The sequence below is a fragment of the Mirounga angustirostris genome, unplaced genomic scaffold (assembly GCF_029215605.1).
Source record: "Mirounga angustirostris isolate CCGP_5_RB_7025 unplaced genomic scaffold, mMirAng1.0.hap1 SCAF_6, whole genome shotgun sequence".
Taxonomy (NCBI): Eukaryota; Metazoa; Chordata; class Mammalia; order Carnivora; family Phocidae; genus Mirounga; species Mirounga angustirostris.
Genome location: NW_026991714.1, coordinates 6,635,699 through 6,657,719, shown reverse-complemented (window position 1 = coordinate 6,657,719; position 22,021 = coordinate 6,635,699). Strand labels below are relative to the sequence as shown.

General features: G+C 53.5%; 1 protein-coding gene across 9 annotated transcripts in view; it reads right to left on the bottom strand.

Annotated features, from left to right (window-relative positions):
* LOC123845890 (carboxyl-terminal PDZ ligand of neuronal nitric oxide synthase protein) overlaps positions 1 to 22,021 on the bottom strand; it is a 277,659-nt gene that overhangs the window by 18,896 nt on the left and 236,742 nt on the right. For 8 of the 9 annotated variants that reach the window (XM_064593819.1, XM_064593818.1, XM_064593820.1 and 5 more), the window contains 4 exons: positions 16,992 to 17,133; positions 8,606 to 8,772; positions 7,073 to 7,252; positions 21 to 186 (listed from right to left, as the gene is read on the bottom strand). In XM_064593819.1, the coding sequence (XP_064449889.1) occupies positions 21 to 186; positions 7,073 to 7,252; positions 8,606 to 8,772; positions 16,992 to 17,133 (655 nt within the window). Of the gene's footprint in view, positions 1 to 20; positions 187 to 7,072; positions 7,253 to 8,605; positions 8,773 to 16,991; positions 17,134 to 20,675; positions 20,816 to 22,021 lie in introns of those variants that run through there. The other variant, XM_064593822.1, reaches the window with a different exon arrangement.

Genomic DNA, 22,021 nt, shown 5'->3' with positions numbered 1-22,021 from the left:
TGGGCAGGGCCCCCACTTACTAGCATTCTGTCCTGACAGCTTCAGCTCCAGCTCCTGCACCTGCCTGACCAGCAGAGACACATGCTGGAGCATGTCCTTGTTCTGCAGCAGGAGCTGGTGCACGCGGGCCTGAGCCTCCAGCCGCGCGGCCGCTTCAGCAGCCAGCTGGTCCTTCAGCAGGTGAACCTGCAGAGACAAGGTGGAGAAGACAGGACAGAGAGGAGAGAGGGACATGAATACACCCAAGAGTCACCAGGGTTCGGCTAGGACCGGAGACACCTGCCATGTTCAACTCAAGATAAGGAAGCCCTTCCAGGGCAAAGTGGGCACCTGGGCTTGGAATTCGGAGAAGTAGCCACAAGAAGCTGGGTCGCTGGCCCTGGGCGTCTCTCTGTATGTCCTGAGTGAGGGCCGCAGTATGTCGCTCACCGACCACTCAGGGCCCAGCACCCAGAGCGAGAGGTGCGAAAGAGCCGAGCCTCAGCCCCTGCACCCCAGCCCTGTCAGGAGAGCTCCTTGACAGCTAACGTGTTCCCGCCACATGGAGGGAGGAATTTTTTTTTCTCATCATATCTTTTAAGAGAGAAACAGAAACGGATATGCGGACCCATTAGCTAAGAAGAGTGTCACGGCAACCCCCGACGTGGCCTTTCCTCTCCCCTTCCTCGTGCCCGCACGTAATGGGAAGCGGGAAGCCCCACAGAGGCCCTTCACTCTCGAGGGGGTCATAATGAAGTCTGTCCTATCACCTCTGGGCGTGCCTGACCGTCCATCCCCTTTTCGTTTCCCGTGGCACCTAGGACGGTGCTTTATACGTGCTAGGGGCCGAACGTTTGCTGACTGGTTCATAGCAGGGCCTCCTCCCACAAGCCGGGAAGGGTAGCAGCAAACAGTTTACAGAGCCACCGTCTGTGGGAGGAGGGGGACCCTCATTAACTGTCTCTCACGGGGGGCGGGGGTGGCAGCCGGCAACATGGCACCCAGCGTGCTCGGGGCCAGGGCGGGGGGGGGGTTCTGTTCTTGGTGCATAAGCGGGTAGAGAGAAAAACACAGCAGGAGGTTGGGGGGGTGATTGTATCAGGAGCCTGGCTTGAGGAAACTGAGTCACAAGGCAACAATCATGTTCACGCCCATGCGATTCTTGCACTAAGTGGTAGATAAGGGGGTCTCTGTGGAGGGTTTCGGAAGGTCCCTGAAGAAAGGGAGCTAATGAATTTGGCCTGGACCAAGGCAGCTTGTGGGAAAGAGGCTTCCTTGGACCAAAAATACGGTGTGGACAAAGGCAGAGGCAGGATGACTGGGGTGAGTCAGCTGGAGGCTGGGAGAGGAGGGAGGAAGGAGAGGGGACGAAGAGCTAGCTGACTCTCTGGTTCAGACAACAAATGCTCTGGATTTCTGAAGAGCAGTTTGCTCCGAAGAGATGCACATTTTACCAGGGAGTAAAGGACGGCATCCACCCCATGGTCTGGTCAAGCTCAGCCCAGGGACCTGCCAAGCCCAGCGTCTGCCCCTTGCAGCTGGATGCGGCCACTGCTTCCCTCCTGGCAGATTTGAGAACCTGACCTTGCAGTTGGCTCTGCTTCTAGGTGGGAGCCACTAATGAGATTAGTTGCCACTTTCCATTAGTGGTTCCTAAGGTTGGGCCTTTCGTGCCCCAGGGGAAGGATGCCTAAGGAATCTAAAGTAAATCCGTCCTCCGTGAGGTGCTGCTAAGGACACAACTGACATTTTGGTTTAGAAATCAGCCTCATTTGCTGCCTCATATCAACTAAGGAAAGATCTAGAGAGCGATGAGAAGAGGGAAAGAAGCCACAATAATATTTTAATCTGGGTATCAGATGGTGGGTGGCTGTTAAGCCTTTATCTTCTTTAGAAACTGAGACATGGAGATATTTCACCTGAGATGCACTTCCCCCTCCCCCATCTTGCTGGTTCTGAGAAACGGGACAATTGCTGTGGGAAGCCCCCAGAAATGCACCGCCCCCCGCCCTCGGGGAAGGGCCAACCTTCACCTTCCATCTGTGAGTAATGTAACTGATTCCAAACACGACTATCATTGAAAGGAATCTAGTGAGCAGGCAGAATTGTAAATTATCCATTTTCCATTTTCTTTGGAATGAAACACAAACATTAGCAAGAAATTTGGAACAAAATTTTCAATGCCTATAAGCAGAAAAAGCAGAGAATTCTATCTCCTGCTAACCGGCATTTACGGAGGGCTCCCTGCACGCAAACCATGGACTCGGATCCTTGCATCTTGCATGTGGACACCCCAGTAGAATAGGCCAGTTGAGAGCACCAGACCAGGAGCTGGAATGTTCCAGTCTGTTGGTGACTCCCTCTGCAACAGTAGGTCATTCCCTTCCACCTGGACCTCCCTTTCTCTAACTCTCAACTGAGGGGCCTGCCTAGAGGCTCAGGCAATGTAGGATTCCAGCACAAGGGGCCATTCGTCAAAGGCTCACGGAAGAAAATCCCTAGATTCCCACTCTGACATCAGAGACTTAGGACTGGGGACACAAGAGGAGTCCCCTCCTGCAGAAGCTGGGGGGGGGGTGGATATTGGGAGCTTCGTTTGCAGGTAATCAAGTTCCCCATGGTAGAGTGCCATCGATACAAAAAAGCCAGCCCTTGAGTCGAATGTTTCTACCCGGCACTAAGCGCCATGAGAAAATGCTCCTGAGTCTGAGTGCTCCTTGTGCAGATTCGATCAGAATTTCAGCTTTGCGAATGCAGAGTTATAACATTTCAGGTGTTTTCGAACCCCAGGAATGCAAAAGCACACACTGCTGCCTAAAGCCAGGCTAACGAGCCCCTCGGCCTCTACGGCCGTCCAAAGTGTCAGCAGGCAAGAGGCTCAAGCCACTCTCCGTGGCACTGTGCGCCCCTGGAGAACCCACACCAGGCCAGGCTGAGACAAAACGGCCTGGACTGTTTTAAATTGGAGGAAATGTAACAGTCCCTGGGTTTTGCACATGTAGGTCTGGCCTTGGAAGCACCAAAATGAGGCAGTGTTATTTTCAGCCTTGGCTTGGGCAGGCTGCTCTACCTCTGTGTGCTTGTTTCCCTCAATCCTAAAACAAAAGCAGACACCACCCTCTCCTGTCCTACCAGAGGGGACAGTGATTTGTATTCAGCATGCCGTTCTTTCAAAGAACGAAACCCCTTTTGCAAAAGTAGGCCTTACTAACTTCCAAGAAGGTACGAGTTAGCTTCTGCTTTCCAGAGCTATGGGCGTCTTCGGCAAGGACTATCCCGCTCACAGACGAGGTCAGAGGCAAGGCCACAGCCGGAGTGGAGGAGCTCATCCCTGCAGGCTCCAGCTCTGACGCCCACCCTCAGCCCACCCGGTGGCACCAGACCACTGCCCGCTCGCTCTCCAGCCTACTTGCCTGGACTCCAGCTCCTCCGTGAGAAGTGGGGGCAGGGCCAGGCTGAAGTTAGGGAGCAGGCACATGGAAATGGCGTGGAGAGAACCAGAGCAATTTGCCCGCCCCCCCCCGCTGCCCTACTAGACGCAGAAGCAGAGGCAGGTGGCGCTGTCTCAGCATGCATAAGGCAGGGCCCCCAGGGTGCTGGTGACTGGGAGAAGCCAGGGGGACAAGAGCTAAGTCTCGGGCCTGGAAGTGGGGTGCGGGAGTGCGTTCAGGGCTGTTCGTCTAACTACAGCGCACACGATCGTGAAGCGTAAGTAACCCATCACTGGTTTCAGGATAAGCGCAAGGAGCAGCAGGGAGAAGAGGGATCTCTACCCAGCAGTGGCGCACTCACAGGCTGAGCCCGCAGTTGGCAAGCCATGAAGGGATCCGGCCTCCTTCACTCCTGCCAGTCAGCCGCGGTGCCCAGGCCAATTCTGGAGCTCGACGGGCCCAGCGTAAGGCCATGCAGGTGCTGGCGACCGCCCAGCTCTGGCTCAAGGCTTGGCTATACGGTCATTCACACCCTTGAACTTCTGGCCCAACTCAACACAGGAAGCCGGGGCAGCCAGGCAAGCCTCATGCTGGGTCGGGAAAGTGGTCAGAGGGGGCTTGGGTATTCACTGCTGACACGCTCAAGTCTGAGCTAGAAATGTTTAAGAGTGGTTGAGCAACACCTTTCCCCTGTACCCCAAAGGCCAGGGCAGGCTCCTCTAGAGCAGCTCTGAACCGATTTAGGGAGAGGCTGGGAGAGATTTCAAGGTCTTAGACCAAAGCAGAACGCCGCGAAGGAGACAGATCTAAGCCCGGGCCCAGGATAATAGCAGAACGGGAATAGCCTATGATAGTAAATGGGGTGGGGGGAAGGGTGCATAAATAATGCAACAAGGGACCCCAAGAATGCACCTGTTTGCAAGATACTCTGTATCCTTAGCTCTACCTTAGCTCTACCCAGGAGGACTTGGATGCTCCCAGAGGAAAGGAAAATGCGTTCCCACCTGCAGTGTTGAGCTCATAGCACAGTCCACTGGAATTCAGTTTAATGGAGATGAAGAAACCTTGCAGTCTGGTGGCAATAGAGTTTGACAAGATGACTGAAAGCTGACCTCATGCTGGACACTGAGATCAATCCCACCACACAGAGAAACCAAGTATGCCAGAGCTGATCTATTTTAAATGCACGGAAGATGTCAAGAAGACCTATTAATCCACCTCTGTCTCCTATATGATTGTTGTTACCCAAAGACACGAACACTAATAAAAAGCCCTTGGATCAAGTGCGACAAAGAGAATGGGAGAAGGAGGAACATAGAAGAAACTTGGAACAGGAGAAGGGCTTAGGGCTGAGTGTGCCAGAGGACACAGGAGCCGAAAACCGGGCAGCAGAGAGAGATGCCACCTGTGGGTCTGCCCACAGCTGCTCCTGGGGATGGCAGAGAGCGGGAGAGGCGTGTGTTCAAGAAGCGATCTTTGCTCTCGAGGTCCTGTCTGACTGACGATCCTGTGAGTCCCTGACCCTACCCGTCATCCCCCCAGGACTGATGCGTTAACGCTGGCCTCCCAGTCACGTCCCTGCCTGAACCAAGTGCCAACCAGGGCGTCACCAATGATCGGGAGTCGGAGGCTCAGGGCTCCCAGCCCGTGGAAGAGGCTGGGACAGAGAAGGGCTCATGAAGTGAACTGCAAACACCGTGCTCTTCCCTCCCCACCCCGACTCCCTGAGACTCACTCTCCTCGAGAAGAGAGACAATCAAGACAGGGCAGGGTTGTCCCACTGAGACAGAGGCCTGATTCTGTTCCAGAGAACCCCTCTTAGGGTTTCATGCTGACGGTGGCAAAGCCGTGACAAATTCTGGGTCTTGTGGCTTTGCGGACCGAATGCTTCCATAGACCGCCACGACAATCTTCTTGTCGTGCAGATTATAGACCTGCGCACCGTTTCTCTTCAGTATTTAGCAGTGACTTCAAATTCAAATGACTGTCTGATAATATCCATCATGAATATGCATCAAGCCCTTTCTTAGATAAATAATAATTACTTGGCAATTGATATGCTGAAAAAGAAAAGTATTACGGCTGGAGAATGGATTTGTATTCAAGGGGAAACTTTCGGAAATGATGTGAGTCGTGGAATGGCCCTGCGCTGGGGCACTCAGGCTTTGTGCTCCTGTCAGCCGGCACCCCAGGGAGGAGGGGACTCTCGGGACTGCCACATGGCCATTAAGGAGATGAGATGAATTCTGCTATTTGACAAAGAGCAGTGATTTCCTCCCCCACCCCACGTATAAGAGGCCATTAACGGCATTCTTTTTGTTGCTGTTCTGGAAACACCTGCGAACACGCCTAGCGTTAGCACACCACGTCCTTTTGTTTCATGGTCAGAATTTCTTAAAAGGCTCAAATCATTTAGGAGCCATGCCTCACCGATGCTATGCTCTCCAACCTGGCTGCAAAAGGCCTCCATGAGCCTTGCGCCTCAGGCCCGGTCCGTGTGAGACCATGTTAGAAGGTCTTCTCAAGAACTAAGTCACAGCAGATCCTGCTCTGGGCAGGCTGCCAGCGCTTTCTCAAGGTGCACATATAGGAAAGGACAGCTCTATCCGGGCGATCGCTCCACCCAAGGGTCATGAGAAGAGTAAGCAGGAGAAACAATGGGGATCAATAAGCGCTCCCCAGAGAAGTCTGCTCCCTGTCATTCTAGAATGCAGAAAACCTTATAGATCAGCCTGGTCCCACAAATCCAGAAGGCCAGTACATGGAGCTGCCTTTCTAGATCGCTCACCACCCTCCTCACTGTCCTCCTTCCCTCCCCTCCCCCAGGTCCTGACCCGTCCCTCAGGCTCAGAATTCAGCCTATGAATGGTACCCGTGATCCTGTCCTAACTGTTCACTGATTGGCTACGGCGAAGATGAAGTTCAGATGCACGAGTCCCAAGGAAGATGCGGACAATAACGCCCTCCGTGGAAAGCAAGCAGAAGGAATCCCTACCAGAAGCAGCAAGGGGAACCAGCTTCCCCCTCCTCTACAAGGCAGCAGCCTGACAAGCTTTTGGGGCTCAAACAGCACTTTTCTCCTGAGATCAAAGCCAATCCTCACGTGGCTCAAATATGGCCCGTAAGGTCCTATAAGTTGGATCCCGTTATAGCAAATTCCAAGGCCAGGATGCTGTCACATCCTGCCTGGAAGAAGCAGAGCGCTGATGGAGGGTGGGAACCCGTGTGGACAAGGTAGGCAGGACGCCACGATGGTCTCTGCACAAAGTTGTATTTCAAGCTCTTTCAAGACCAGTTTCACAAAGTCACACCTGTCCTGACTCCAGAGGCATCCCTTCCCACCCCAAACGCCAGGAAAATGAGGCAGGAAGGGGAAGGCGGAATTGGGTGCATCTCGTTCCTTGGTGAGTTCAAGTCCTTAATCCAACAATGTCCAGCCAAGCCAGCCAAGCCCAGCTCAGAGCAGGGGATACACGGGAAACCAGAACGTTTCCTTCCAGCCCGACTGCATCCCCCCCTCCCCCAACAAGCAATGGTCCAACAGCGTGAGCGATCCCTTATGGCTCCCTGGGTTTTACACCTGCCCCTTGCCCCTCGCTAGGGAAGGCGCGTCAAGCCCATGAGAGTGGAGCCTGAGAGGGAGGGAGGAGGTGGAGGAGAACCTGGGCCACAGCCACTTGCGTCTGCGTCTGCTGCTGCTGGAGGAGCTGCTGCAGAAGCTGCATCTGGTGCTGGCTGGACAGCGGCGTCCCTGGGCCCCAGCCTGGGGGCTTCGAGGAGCAAGAGGGGAGGAGCATCCTGGGCGAGGCCGCCAGCACAGGTTCCTGGGGGTGGGGAGAAACCTGGAGGAGAAGACAAGACGGGCGTGACCCCAGGCCGTGGCCGCTCTCCTACACGTGGCACGGACACGGCCGGCATGAAACACTGCATCCCTAGTGGAGGTGTGGACAGGACCCTGGGCCGGGGCCACCAGGCAGGCGGCGCTGCCGGGACCCTCAGTAACTGACCCAACGTGATGGAAGCAGACGGTGGGTACCGGCCTCTCATGCCGTGTCCAACAATACCCACACCTGGACTTCGGGGGGCTGATCTCTGGGGAACCTAGCACCCACCACCCCGTTACGAGACCGGGAAGGGGGAAGCTGCCACCTTCACTCTGCTGGGTCCCCAGGGCTCCCTCCTCCAGGGCTGCATGAGGGGGGCCACTCCAGCCGGCCCTGCCTCGCAGGGAGAGCCGCTAGTCTGGACAGACCCTCTCTGCAGGCTGAACGTGGTTTCTGTGCCGTCCCCCTCGGCCTCCCTCCTGGCAGGTGGGAACTGTCACTAAGATGGCTTATGTGATCCATAAAGCAAGTTCAGGGAGAGACGTCTTGCGTCTGGGAGCTCTGCTGCTGGCCCTTCCTCAGACAGGAGGGAGGGAGGCACCCACTGACCCATGGCTCTTGCGGTTTGCGGCGGGCACATGACGTCAGGACAATGTCAGGCCGACGATGGGCCCGCACCGCCCTCCAGACTGGAGACAGGCTTCTCCCGATGAGCCGCCCATTGACCTGCACCAGAAAAGGCCGACGCCCAACAGGAAGGCGAGGCGGCCAGGATGCGGGGAGTCGAAGGGGAGGCCTGCTTCTCAGCCTTCTCCTCCTGGCTTTTCCCTTGCGTCTTCAGGTTGGAATGTGCTCCCAAGTTCTTAGTGTCCCGGTCTGGCTTCTACCAGGAACTCCTTGGGAGCCCGGTCATCTCAGCTGTAAGACGTGAGGCTGGAGTTGATGATGCCCGAGGCTGTAACCCCCAAGGGGCCAAGAGCCAGCCTCAGCGGCACCGGCGTGTGGGCGCGCCCCAGCAGTCGCTACCTGCAGGCGGAGGCCGCCAGAGCGAACTCCGCTCCGGGGATCCGTCGTGGCGCGTGAGGATTCGCTTTGCGCAGGCACCAGGCTGGGATGTGGAGCCACGGGGGGCAGGACTGCCAGGGAGCCCGGCCAGGGAGCACGGCGGGGCCCCTGGAGTGCGACGCTCGTCAGGCGTAAGCCAGCGGCATCGGCAATCGGCCCCTCCCAGAGGAGAGGAAACCTGCTCTGTCACCGAAGCTGACCCCGCACGGGCGAGGACGTGCCTCTGACAGTGGCTGAGGCCACAGCCCGTGTTGCTCCCGGAGGCCGTGTGCATGCAGACCGTGCGATGCGCCGCCTCCCACCTACCTTGGGGTCCGGGTGGGAGCCTCCTTCCTTCCTGACAGCATCAAGGTCTGTCACACCTCGGCTGAATTCCAAGACATCATTCCCCGCGAGCGGGACCTCCGCTGCATCGATGTCCGTCTCCTCCGCGGTGGCCGTGGAGGCCCTCTCGGCTCCAGGGAGCTGGCGGCCTGCAGGGCGACAGAGGGAAGGGCAGGGCGCCGCCAAGAACGAGGTCCTCCTCCCCTCCTGGCACTTCACATTCAGCCACGTCAGGCCCAGAGAGCGCACTGGCTTCCTGACCTCTCCACCCGCCCTTCATTCCCCAACCGGGGAGATGTTCCTATTTAATATCTCTTCAGAGTCCAGAAACAAAAACGAAGTTTCCTGGAGGCTGGACGCCACTGCTTTGCCAGGTTGGCATGAGGTCGATGCTGACGGGGTGCAGGGGCTCAAGAAGGGAGGGGGTAACTGTCACCTCGACCTCCTCTGAGCTCAGGAGTGGAATCCACCCAGGGACAGCGCCCTGAACTGGGAGTCCAGCAATATGGGGGCTCCCCAGCCGTGCCCCTGGCGGGCTGTCAGACCAGGGGTAAGTGGCCCCACTCCCAGGGCCTCAGCTCCGACAGCAAAATCAGAGGCCGAGTTAGATGGACAAAGGGCACGTGACAGAAGAATGAGGGCAAGGAGACCTGAGGCCCCATCTGAGACGGGGGCAGCCCTCTACCCCTCCAAGGCGAGCCGGACTCTGACCTTGTCACCAAGCACAGAAGTCAGGAAAGGGGCCTGCAGGAGGCAGCAGTGGGGACAGAAGGGTGACAGAGGGGGTGGCTGGGTTTCAAGTCTTCTCCAGTCTGCCCACACTCCACTTTTCACCTCCCCCTGAAGACAGCGGCTGCACTCAGCATGTGTGTGGAAGTCCTGCTGTTTCTTATTTTCCTTCATTCCCTGTTCTTATTTCTTGATTCTATAAAAACCTGGCCATTCCTGGGCATTTCCTGGGAAGTATTTTTCTTTCTCTACATCTGAAATTAAGCTCATTGTTACTGTACTCAAATAAGATTTCTTAAAAGATTTCAGAGACCAAGCACCACATGTAAAATGGAAGAGGTTCACGTCAGCAGGAAATACAGAGAGCCAATTCCCTCCCCGAGCAGCCAGGCCTTAGTTGTCTGAGGGCCTGCCTCGGAGAACAAATAGTTTTGTTTTGTTTTTTTTAATATTTATTTAAGTAATCTCTATACCCAACATGGGGCTTGAACACCACCCCAAGATCAAAAGTTGCGTGCTCTACCAACTGAGCCAGGCAGGTGCCCCTGGAACAAATAGTTCTAACAGGTCTTCCTATGCAAACCACGTGAGTCAACTGGGGAAGCAAGCCTGGTTTTCAGAAAGCCAACAGGGTGCTTGGTTTTCCTCCTGGCTGCTCCAGGACTTGGGACACGGCCCTGGGACAGGGCCTGGCGGAGTGGCTCTGCTCCTCTGTGAGGCAGCAGGCGGGGACACAGAGCAGGCTGCTTCCCACCACACCCCTGCGCCCAGAAGTGACCTTCCTGATGGTCGGGAGGGCTAGCCTGTGAGACGAGGGCGGACGGAGAACTCGTGCCTACTTCTCCACAGGTGGATGGGCTGGACTGTAAGCATCGGTTCTCTGGGCCAGTGTGGAGATGAACAGGGTGAAATGCATGTGTTTTGAGCAGAAATGATTTCCCCCAGTCCCCAGGAGAGGCTCAGTCCCGCAGCACTGTGCATCCACTTGTTGGCATACTTGACACCTGGGATTGGGCGTGCCTGGCCTTCTAGTCCAACCCCCGCAAACCCCTCAGTCTTGAGGCCAGGGCTGGGTCTCATTCATGTTTCCCAGGGCTCTGGTACGGAGAAGGTATTCAGTAAACACTAACAAAGGAAAGAGTGTCACGATAGGTCAGCGAAACAGAGGAGTGGGCTACAGAAGAAGGCTGCCCCCCCCGACCCCCATTCCTGGAGTCCCTAATACCAAGGACACAAAGCGTTTGGAGATGCCCAGGCCAGAAGCCTGGAGGGATCAGAAACTCTCTCGGGTTCTTGCTCTGTTTCTGAGGGAGTCACAGACTTCTCGGCCATTCCCCAAACCAAGGCTGAGGAAGGGGAGTCACAAGCCACAGGACCTGCTTTCTGAAGGACTTCCTGCCACCCCATGGGCTCTCTGATGATCACCTCTGAAGTCCTGAACTTGGACGATGGCTAATGGGTGAAAGTCAGGATGGTAATAGACCTGTTAGAACAAGGAGGGTAAAGCTGGGGTAGACAGAATGCTCTGGATGCCATGCCTGTTAGCATATCGGATAAGGCAAGATTTAGAGGGCGGACCCACAGCGGATCCTCAGGTCCTGACAGACAAGGGGGGAATATCTCGTATTTGCAACTTTCCTGGCATCAAGAAGCTTCAAGGACCAGAAACGATAAGAGAAACCTTCTAGCAAAACCGGGAAACTTACGAGATTGGACTGTGTTTTCAAGGCTTCCCCAGCCTGATGGAGGAACCAGAGACCATGGATGCAGCAGGAGGCCGTGTCCCCTCAGAGGGAGCTATCCCGGATGCAGGGGGTAACCCGTGCAGAGGGGAGAACACCTGGAGAAGGAGTACCAGCTAAGGCAGGTGAGGAAGCAGTCCTGGGGAGGGGAGGGCTGGGAAGGCGTTCTAGGTGGGGGAAAAGATACAGAGGTATTCACTGCCAACGGCTCTGTATGGAGGGACCCAACCAGGAAGAGTCAGGATCTTATCTTGAAGGACTGAAAGCAGGTGAGTAATACCAAAGGGTTTTCATCCTTTCAAATTTCACCCTAGAAATGATGTGGAGGACAGATCTAGAAGGGACAAGATAGAAAGCAACACTCCAGGTGAGAAACAGGAGGGCTTACGCTAAGAGGGTCACAGTAGCAGAGGAGAACAGATATGAAAGGTTTTCAGGGCACAGAAATCACAGGACAGGGTGACAGACTAACGGTAGTGGGGGGAGATAGAGCGGTGGGAATAGGGAGGGAGGGAGAGAGGAATATGCGTAAAATGAGTTTTGAAATTTCTGATTTAGGTGACCTGGTAGGGACTGGTGCCCTTTAGGGAAATTTCGGGAGGAGCAGGGTTGTGGGTAAGACGGAGTTTTAAACCTGCTGGAATCACAGGGTCTGTAACAACCAAGTGGAGATACCCATCAGCTGTTGGAGAGTTCAGGAAAAAGATCTGGTCTGGAAATAAACATCAGTCGAGACCACGGGGGAAGTCAGAAAAGAGCACAGGGACCGAGCCCAGGAGAAATGCAAAGGATGTTGGAAAGCAAGTAGCAGATAAAAAAAAAGGTTGTGCGTGCATATGGGGTGGTGCCCCAGAAGCTGGGGTGGGGTGGGGGCGGGGCGAGTGCTTCCTGCCCCGTGGTGAACTCGGCACAGAAAGGCTGGTTCAGGTTGCTAGCTAGGGGCCTCAGTGACCTTGACTGGTGGTCTCCGGAAGGGCTGGCAGGCAGCAGATACCACATCGCTGGAGGCTGGAGGGATAACGGCCAGGATGCAGGGACAAGGAAGAAGCTATATGAGCGCAGATAAATCTGGCAAGAAGCTGAACGATGAGGTAGAGATAAGGCTGGGGGAGACGCAGGGGCAAGGAAGGCTGGATTTGGTTTTGTTTTGACGATGAGAGAGGCTTGACCTTATCTGTCCACAGTGGGGAAGAAGCCAGCAGCTACGGAAGACTCAGGTGACCCCTCGGGAGAGACAGCCCTGGTGGCCTGGTGCTCAGGGAGAAGCAAGTGAAGGGTAATCCTGGACGGGCGGGGGGCAGGGGATGACGACACCGACCACGGGGCAGAAGCTGGGGACAAGCAGCAGGGTGGCCCTGGGGAACATAAGGGATGGACCTGTGGACGGCTGGTTTCCCGGGGATGGGCCAGCATCAGGGGCTCAACGGAGAGGCGTTTCTGGGTCAATGCAGAACTTGTCACATGTCGAGGATACAGTAATAAAATGGTTTCAAAAAAGAATACGAGTTAGGGCGCCTGGGTGGCTCAGTTGGTTAAGCAACTGCCTTCGGCTCAGGTCATGATCCTGGAGTCCCGGGATCGAGTCCCACATCGGGCTCCCTGCTTAGCGGGGAGTCTGCTTCTCCCTCTGACCCTCCTCCCTCTCATGTGCTCTCTCTCATTCTCTCTCTCTAATAAATAAATAAAATCTTTAAAAAAAAAAAAAAAAGAATACGAGTTAATTAGCTCAGTCACGAAGTGCTGGACATGGCCACTTTTTGGCCTCAAAACTGCACTGGTAACAGCTGTAATTTAAATAGCACTTACTACCTTCCTGGCACTAATTTAAGTGTTTTACCCGTATAAATCGTTTATCCTCAGAACCACCCTCCAGGAGGTCCAGGCACTGACAGATAAACTGAGGCACAGAGCTGGGAAGGCGGGCGCTGGGGCTCCAGGCCCAGTGCTCGGAACCACTGTGGTGTCACCCTGCCTCCCCCCAGGCTGGCGACTTCCACCTGCAGTCCCCCACACCCCCCATCACTGTCTTCACTTACACACTCCAGGTGATCTGGTGTATTTGTCATGGGTTCGTACCCCCACCCCCAACTTTGAAAGCCAGCTCCTTGCCATCGGGGACCTGTCTTGTTCAGTTCACCCAGAACTGAGCCTGGCACGTCGGGCGGGGGGGGGGGGGGGGCGAGATGAACATCTGTGGAATGAAGGAGGGCACTAAAACCAAGGAAAGACAGACGATGGGGCGGCGGTCGCCGGGGCTGGAGAAGGGGGAGGTGGGGGCGCAGACGGAACGGGTCAGCGGCCTGCTCGCTGTTCAGAGTGAGCAGCGGATATAACGCGTACGCAAAATAAATATTCCCCCCAACCCGCTGCTCACTGTCTAGATGGCCAGAGTTTTCTTTTCAAGAAGCTCTATTCCTCCCAAGCGTTCCAAGCCCTTCCCCACATTGGATGGCTGCCATGGGAGGAGGAGGAGGCCTCCAAGGGAACGGGATCTCGCCCAGGAAACCCTCTCCAGGAGTCAAAGAAACCACACAAGGCAGAGCAGGGAGGGCGGAGCAGGAGCCCTGGCCCCACCTGGCTCTGAGCTCCAGGGACGCGCCCAAGGCTGCCCAAGGCGGTTGCTGCCAAAAGATACCGAAGATAAATCTCCCCGAGGGTAGGGCCCGGTGGAAAGAATGAGGGAGGAAAGAGAGGCAGGCACTGAGGGGACAGTGAAGGTGGATGCCATCTTAAAAGCACTGCTGGAACCCAGAGGGTAAAGGGCGGACAAGACATCAAAGACAGCGCGCACGCAGGTCTCCCCTATGCCGTCACGGGCCTGCTGCCACGTCACGTGGGGCGGCGCCGGGACAAAGGTACACACGGCATTGAACGGAAAGCTCCCGAGCATGGACGTGAGCATCCTCATAACAACACACGCACGCACGCACACACACAACCAACAATTCCACTCTGGTGCTTCGAGGTCCCCCATTACAGACGAAAATCCCACTGCAGTCAATAAATGCTTCCGGGGGAGGCCCTTACGGACAGAAGAGACGCGTTCCCAGTGGTTTAACAGCCCGTAAGCAAGCAGGTGGGGCCCTAAAGAGCAAGGGAAATGGGGCCGGGCACTAAGCAGCTTTCCTTGAGGGAGAAAGGTTTCCCATCCCAGATCTGCGGCATCCCAAACGCTAGTACTCTAAGTATCTAAGTAGGCTTGCCTTCAGGGTAAACGCTGTGATGGGAGGGCATCCTAATTCATCACTGAACTCAGACCTGCCCTAAGACCACGGGACTCGAGAGACCCTCCTGTCTCCTTCCCGCACTGCCTAGATGGGGTAGGTCATGCATTTTCGACTCAGAGCCACAGAACTAGCTACTCTGTAATATGTATTTAGAGTACTGTACCGTTGGCCCTTGAGCAACACGGGGATTAGGGCACCGACCACCCCATGCAGTTGAAAATCCACATGTAACTTCTGATGCCCCCAAAATGTAACTAATAGCCTACTGTTGTTAATAGCCGTATCAGTAACAGTTGATCAACACATATTTTGTAGGTTACAAGTAATACACCATATTCTTAGAATAAGAAAGCTGGAGGAAAAGGAAATGTTATTCAGAATGATGGCCGTTGGGGCAGGCAGCAGGTGGAATCACGGGAGTGAGGTCTCGGGGTGAGACTGGCGGGCTAAGCAGAGAGCTGGTGACGGTGACGGGGACAGTGGCTATGGGTCGAGACCAACGTGGCTGTGGCCCTCCAGCTGTAGCGGACGGTCAGCATGGAAATAACAGGCCCGCCAGCCATGTCACCTCTCTCCTTAGTACCTTCTTGGTGATCGTTTTCTCGAATAACATTAATATACACGAGACCTCAGCTACTTGGCTTCTTCTGCATACCCTGCTCCCCAAAATGTAACATAAATGATGTTCTACATGTAGAAACATCGGTCTAGGGGTGCCTGGGTGGCTCAGTCAGTTAAGCGTCTGCCTTCAGCTCAGGTCATGATCTCAGGGTCCAGGGATTGAGCCCCACATCGGGCTCCCTGCTCAGCGGGGAGCCTGCTTCTCCCTCTGCCTGCCACTCCCCCTGCTTGTGCTCTCTTGGCTCTCTCTCTCTCTCAGATAAGTAAATTAAAAAATCTTAAAAAAAGAAACATCATTCTAGTATAGTTTCTTCAAAGTTTAAGACGTCAAAGACCTGAGGGTGTATCTTAAGGAGGTCCAGCACGGAACGGATGTGCTGTCTACATAACCTACTGGCATCCCAGCAGAGCCTCTCTCCTCCTTGTGTAAATGAGGATACAGCCCTGCAGAGTGATGGAAACTGTATCAGGGAACTACACGTAGACATATTGATTTTAAGGAATTGGCTCATGTGATTGTGGAGGTGTGACAAGTCCAAAATCTGTAGGGTAGGCTAGGGACCCAGGGAAGAGTTGTAGTCCAAGTCCAAAGGTGATCTAGTGGCAGAATCCCCCTTTGTTCTAATAAGGCCTTCAACTGATTGGTTGAGGCCCACCTACATTATGGAGGGTGTTCTGCTTTACCCAAAGCCTCGGATTTATATGTCAGTCTCGGGGCGCCTGGGTGGCTTAGTCGGTGAAATGTCTACCTTCGGCTCAGGTCATGATCTCAGGGTCCTGGGATTGAGCCCCACGTCGGGCTCCCTGCTCAGCGGGGCTGAGGGAGTCTGCTTCTCCCTTTCCCTCAGTGCTCTCCCTCCCTCCCTCTCTCTCAAATAAATAAAATCTTAAAAAAAAAAAAAAGTGTTAATCTCATCTGAAAAATACCTTCCCAGCAACATCTAGAATAATATCACATGTTGTATGTGTCTGGGTCTACGTCTAAGCTTTCTATTCTGATCTACCCAGGGACGCGTTCATGTGATGGTACAGTTTTACCTAGTATAGCTTTATGTTTTTATGTCTACAAAGCCACTCATCTGTCATCACTCACCTTTTCCAGAAAATTTTTCTGTTCTTGCTTTTTTATTTTTCCTTATTTCTGTTACAATATTAACAGCTAACATGTATCTGGTGTTTACTATGTACCAGGCGTTTCACATGTATCTGCTCATCTGTGGTCACAATAATCCTATGCGGTGGACACGACTTTATTCCTGTTTTCTTCCAAAGAGAACACTAAGGCCCAGAGAGGTTATTAATTTGCCCCAGATCACACAGCCAGGGACTGGTGCTGCCAGAAGGAAAACCAACCGTCTGCGTTCTCAAGCCCTTTGCAGCGTGAGATTTTACTTTGTTGTTTTCTGACTTCCTGAGTTGGATGCTTCACTAATTTGATTTTCACGATTGCTTCTCTGTTAACATAAACAGTCGAACCTCTGGATTTTCCTCTGCACACTGCTTTATCTGTGTCCCCCAGGTTCTGAATATAATAGCTTTCCATTGTGACCCTTCTGCCATCAGAAATTTGTATTGTCCTGTTAAAGCGAGAGATGAACAGGAGAATTCGCATTTTTGTAAAAGATGTTCAGGTTTCCTGACACTTCAAAATGAGAGGTATTGGAAAAATGTCCACATGGAAGGTTCACAGGACTACAGAATTTAGAAAACAGGAAAAAAGCTATTAAGGTAATTATAAACTTTATCTTCTTTCTCATCTGTTTTATGAAGGTGCTTTTGTATTGAAGTTTTCTTGGGGGTCAGATTTGGTAGCATCAGCCACTCAAGCGCTTCCTTGTTCGATAAACATCTTTAATTTTCTATTAGGAAAGCCACACGTGTTCCTTAAAGAAAATTTGGACTCGAGAGAGAAAATGTTTTTTAAGTGGACTGGTTGCCTGGGACTTGGTGGGGGGAGCTGTGGCCCCATGCTGGGTGCCCCCCACCCTCTGCCGCCACCACCACCTCCTGTCCATCCACGCCCACTGCCTGCACCTGCCAGATGCCTACCTGGGTCCCCCGAGCAGCTGCTGTTCTTCTCGCTCTCTCCATCCTCCTGCCCGTCTGCGTTCTGCTGCGTGTGCTGGAGGCTCAGCTTATGGCAGACCTCGAAGGCCTGCCCGACCGTCCGCACGATTCGCATAGCTTGGCTCTGGGAAGGAGAAAGGAAAAGAGCAAGTGAAGGGCGTGGGGCATGGGGACCCTCTGCAAGGACACAAGAAGGGCCAGGGATGGGAGAGGACGTGCCGGGGCCTCGGGGACAGAAACCCATGAGGCCGGCAAAGGAAAGAGATGGAAACATCTAACGTGGCTTTGACGTCCAGACGCTCACCAAGAGGAGTGCGGAGATAGTTTTCTTCTTGAAATGGCCCAGAAAATAGACACTCACCACGGTTCTGTAACAATAAGCCAACTGGAAGGACAGACAGCTAATACCCCAATTCTGGACTTAGCCCAATTCATCCTCCCAGGTTTAACAAAAGTGGTCGAGATCCTTCCGACTCCTTTGCCAACCACAATCAAATGTTCAACAGGTTCGCCACATGAAGAGCAACTCAGCCATCACTTCTTTCCTGCTGGAAATGGTGAGTCTCCAGCAGACCAGGGGTGGTGGGGAGACGGGGCCGGGAAGTCGCCATCTAAACAGCAGAGCCAGCGAAGCCCGGAATCCAAGTCCCCTGGAACACCACTGGCAGCAAGCTTAACTAAGGAGAGCCTTCCCAGTCTCACTCTAAAGACATCGCTCCCTTGGGTCTGTTCCGTGGCTATTTCTCTTTGCTGTTTTTCCTCCTTTCTTTCTTTATTGGCTTGGAGGTGGGGGGCTGAGGAGCTATTTAACTGCTTCTATTAACAGCCCAAGAACAGAGCCTGAGTCTAGCTCTCCTTAACTTGGAGAGGAAGAGGACACAGGACAAAGAAGCCTCGTCCCCTACATTCTTAAGGGACCCACACAGGCTCTGAGGAAGAACCACAACCACGGTCCCCAGGGCCTGGCCTCCAAAGTGGATAGCTGACCAACTGCATCCTCAGTCCGCTTTCACTGTCTTCCAAAGACTGAGTCAAGGGCAAGCTACAGGCTGGGTGAGCCCAGCTCACTGCTCCTTGTCCCCTGGGGTCCCCAAACACACCACCACCACTGACAGCAGTTTATTTAACCATGGCTGTCCCCCTATGCCTGCGTCTGAGATTAGTCACATTTTGGATGATCTGACTCCGGGTCAGCTGTGCCTACCTAGCCAAGCTCCACATTCACCACAGCGTCTGTTGCTATAGAATCTCAGGTTCCCCCAAGGAGGACAGGTGACAAATTCCACCATCCCTGGAAGCCACAGGTACTTTCCTTAACTAGCTGTGAGGATGATGTTAGAAGTCGAAAGCTCCCCACACAGGTGCCCCTGAATCTATAGGATTAGACAGGGGTAGGGACAGGATTTCTCATCTTCTCTTTGAAAGGGAGCACTCAGATTTCGATCCAGGAGGAAATGACTTCTCAGAGGACCTGCATTTCTCCTGCATCCCAAGCTGGGCCATGGAACACACTCAGGACTGACCTCTGAAGAACCCAGACTGTGGCTCACATCTCTGCCACCTTTATCAAGGACAAACGTACGGGACATGCACACCAGTTGCAACCAACTATTTACAAGCCCAAAATGGTGAGAAGGAAGTGGGCTGGTTTTAATGCTTAGTCTTCTCCATGCTTCATGTTCACACGTTAGTACACTCACTATCGTAAGCAGCTGACCCTCACCTCGGATTCCCTGAAGAGGCAGGAAATGCGGACTTTATTAGGCTCACTGGTCCCGCCTTCCGTGTTGGAAATGGCACCCCACCTCCTCGCCTCAGGCCCCCAACCCCTTCCTACCCGCCCTTCTTGACAGCTATTCTATGCCTGCCTGTGACGCCACCTGAAGGGGTGACTCGGTGAGGTCTACGACCTCTCCTCCACCACCCGGAGGGTTACCTGTAGGACTAACATGCGAGAGAGCACCTCCCACACTGCTCGGCATACCCTGAGTGCTCACCAACAGGTTTTAGTGCCGAAAGGCAATGAAGACAGAAAATAAACAGGAATGGCTGGGCTTACTTTATCAACAACAGAAAGATATGAAGGGAGTTGCCTCTGACTACGTATGTGAGCATGAAAAATGAAAGGCTAAACCACCCTCTCTCCCCACAGCGCGTAACAGAGGAGAAGCCGCCGGCCAGATGATGCTTGGTCTGTGCCTGTGTGATGATTTCCACCACGAGAAGCTGTCGGATTAGAGTTCTAGGTTTGCACATTCGCTGCTAAGTGGCTTCCTTTCAATTTGTGCTTTACTCCCCTCGAATGGAGGTCGTATTTCCACTCGCAGTAAAAGGGCACAGTGGCACGTTCCATGAGGAGCCCTCTGAACTTGAACACGCAATCAAGCTACCCTGCTACCTGCTTTACAGGAGGACTGGAAACACGTGAGAGAAGTGGCCTCTCTTCTCAGCACTCTAGAAGCTGGAAGACGCCGGATGGCTCCCAATTCTCAGAGATGGCTGTGTGAGTTCAGGTGCCCTCTGACCTTTCAGGCTTGCCTCCCCTCACCAGTGGGAAGTCTACTTTTAGTGGATTCCCATATAAGGACCCCTTTGGGGGAAATGACTTGAAGACGGCTCGGCTCGGATTCCCATACAAGGCCAACCCGCACCAGGCGGGGCCTATCCCTCCCCCAGCTGGTACCATCTGCACAGCCATGCTGGTTCCTGCTGGCTGGGCCTGCGCCGCCCAGGGACCAGGCCTTCTGGCCTTGCAAGCAAGAAAACCGGTTCTGCCTGCCGCCCGGGAATGCAGGGCTCACATGTGCTAAGACTTGATAGTTCATACACCATGTCTAAGCCCACGAGGGAGGACTCTTCACTAAAAGCAGCTTTCAAAAGAACCCTTTCCATAGGTCCCCATGGGTCCCAAGGAGCTGCTCACACCTCATGACCACAAACAGGCCTTTGGAAATCAAAGGGGAGATGAAAAGATGTGAAGGCAGCCAGGCACAGAGCAGAACACACAAGCGGCACGCTGGGAAGGCGGCCTTCTCCAGTTCCAGAACCTGGCCATTCTCTGGAATTTGCTAGATTTTTACAAAGCATCCCTATACTGCACTATTTCTGGACAAATCCAGTTTAGTCTCACAAAAGCCCCCTGAAAGTAATTGGCCACATGGATCAAATCTTCTGTCCAAAAGCCACTTTCCATCAGCAGTCCCAAAGCATCTGTGGGCTTTGAATTGTCAAGCTTAGGCTGGCTGTGGTTGCTTTGATGTTTTTCAAAGCTGGGAAGGAATATCTAACTTCTCGGAGTGGCTCTCAGCCACAGATGGGGACCACGGCAGCTCAGGAGAGTGCCGATTACAGGCAATTTTGTGAAACAGGCCTGGAAAGGAAGTGGTCTTACAACTTTGTACCACTTACTGTCATGACACCCAGAAATGCTTCTTTAGACCATTCTACTTATTCGTGCTGACAAAGCCTCCCTCCCTCTCACCACCCCCCAAGGCCATCCTTCCGTCCAGCACAGAGGTCAAGACACAACCCACGGCTGTCCTCTTGTGGGTACCAACGACACGCCTAAGGGGTACCCGGTGAACTGCACCGGCCACCATGAACTAAGGCCATGTTCTCCATGAGAGTGGGTGGCTGCTCAAAAGCACACGAGAGTCTCAGTGGTACCTTCAGGAAGACAGAAAACAAAAGGTGATGCCCCTGTATTTCACTGATCCAGGGAAAAATTATAGTCGGTCATGATTTTATCTTCTGTTCCCATGTTAGGGGACCCCGTTGTCGGTTGGCGCTGTAGACGTGGAGAATCTTCCGAGTGCGACATACACGTGAAGAATGGTAGATATTCGTCTGATTCCGCAGCTGACTTAAGGAATGACCCTGGGCGCTGCTCCGCGTTTCACTGTCCTGGAAAAAGCTGTATTTCACAATTCCTGGAGATGACGTAAGGAGTCCTCAGGTAAGTAAGGAAAGGGATGCGCAGGCGCTCATCATGAAGATGAAGATGGCAAAGGCAACAGTAAGAAGAGGGAAACGTGGTGCCCACTCCTCCCTAGTCTGCAGCTCTCTCTTCTCCACTCTCATCTACTGCCTCCGCACCCCACACTTGAGACCTGTCTGCTGAGTACTTCTGAATCCCAGGGGACTGAAGTCCACTAAGTCAATTCCAGGACAGCTCCTGGGTTTATAATTCTTCTCATCTATCACAGCAATAAAGTCCAGTGCCCTTACCTTGACCTGAGCTACCAGCCTCAGCAACAAAAAAATAGAACTGAAGGTCATGTTTCTTTAATGTGCTTCCCCCCCCTTTTTCAAACTGTTATAAAAGATTTAAGCTTGTATCTATCAAATGACGGCAGTGTACAGAATTCACAATGCTGAAGCAAGAAAATATATTTGGAATTCTACACAGAGGAAGATCCAAGGTATGAAGGCTCTGAAACGGGATATGGGTGGGGATTCTGTCCAACAGGTATGGAATGGTCTTGATCTATAATTTGATTGAGGCAATGCCTGGGACACCAGAATATTGCTCACTATGGGGAAAGTTTAGTTTCAAAGTGAGTAGGACTTTTGACATCGACAGGACATAGGGGATCTTAAAATTTCCAGTAGACTGCTGGGTTCTTCCTTGTACTCTGCTAGTCCACGAACCACAGGACCATAGAGGAAAGAAGGCTGGGTTATAAACTCGGTACTGGCAGTAACCACCCAGGTGACCGTGAGCAAGTTAACTCACCTTTCCAGGAGCCGATTTCCTCATCCATAAACAGAGAGGTTTGGACCAGATGAGTTCAGAGACCTGTGGCTTCTCTATTTTGACTTCCTAACCCCATCCCACCACCCCAACATTTAAGACATAAAAAACAGACTCTTGCCCTGAGTGTAGGACCTCCCTCTCCTTCATTGTAAACTTGGCCGGGCAAGTGACTTATTGTTTAGCCCATGACTGTCATCATCGCTCAAAATCCATTGCAAGCACTCAAGGACGGACCATGAGGCTTCTCAGCTGTGGC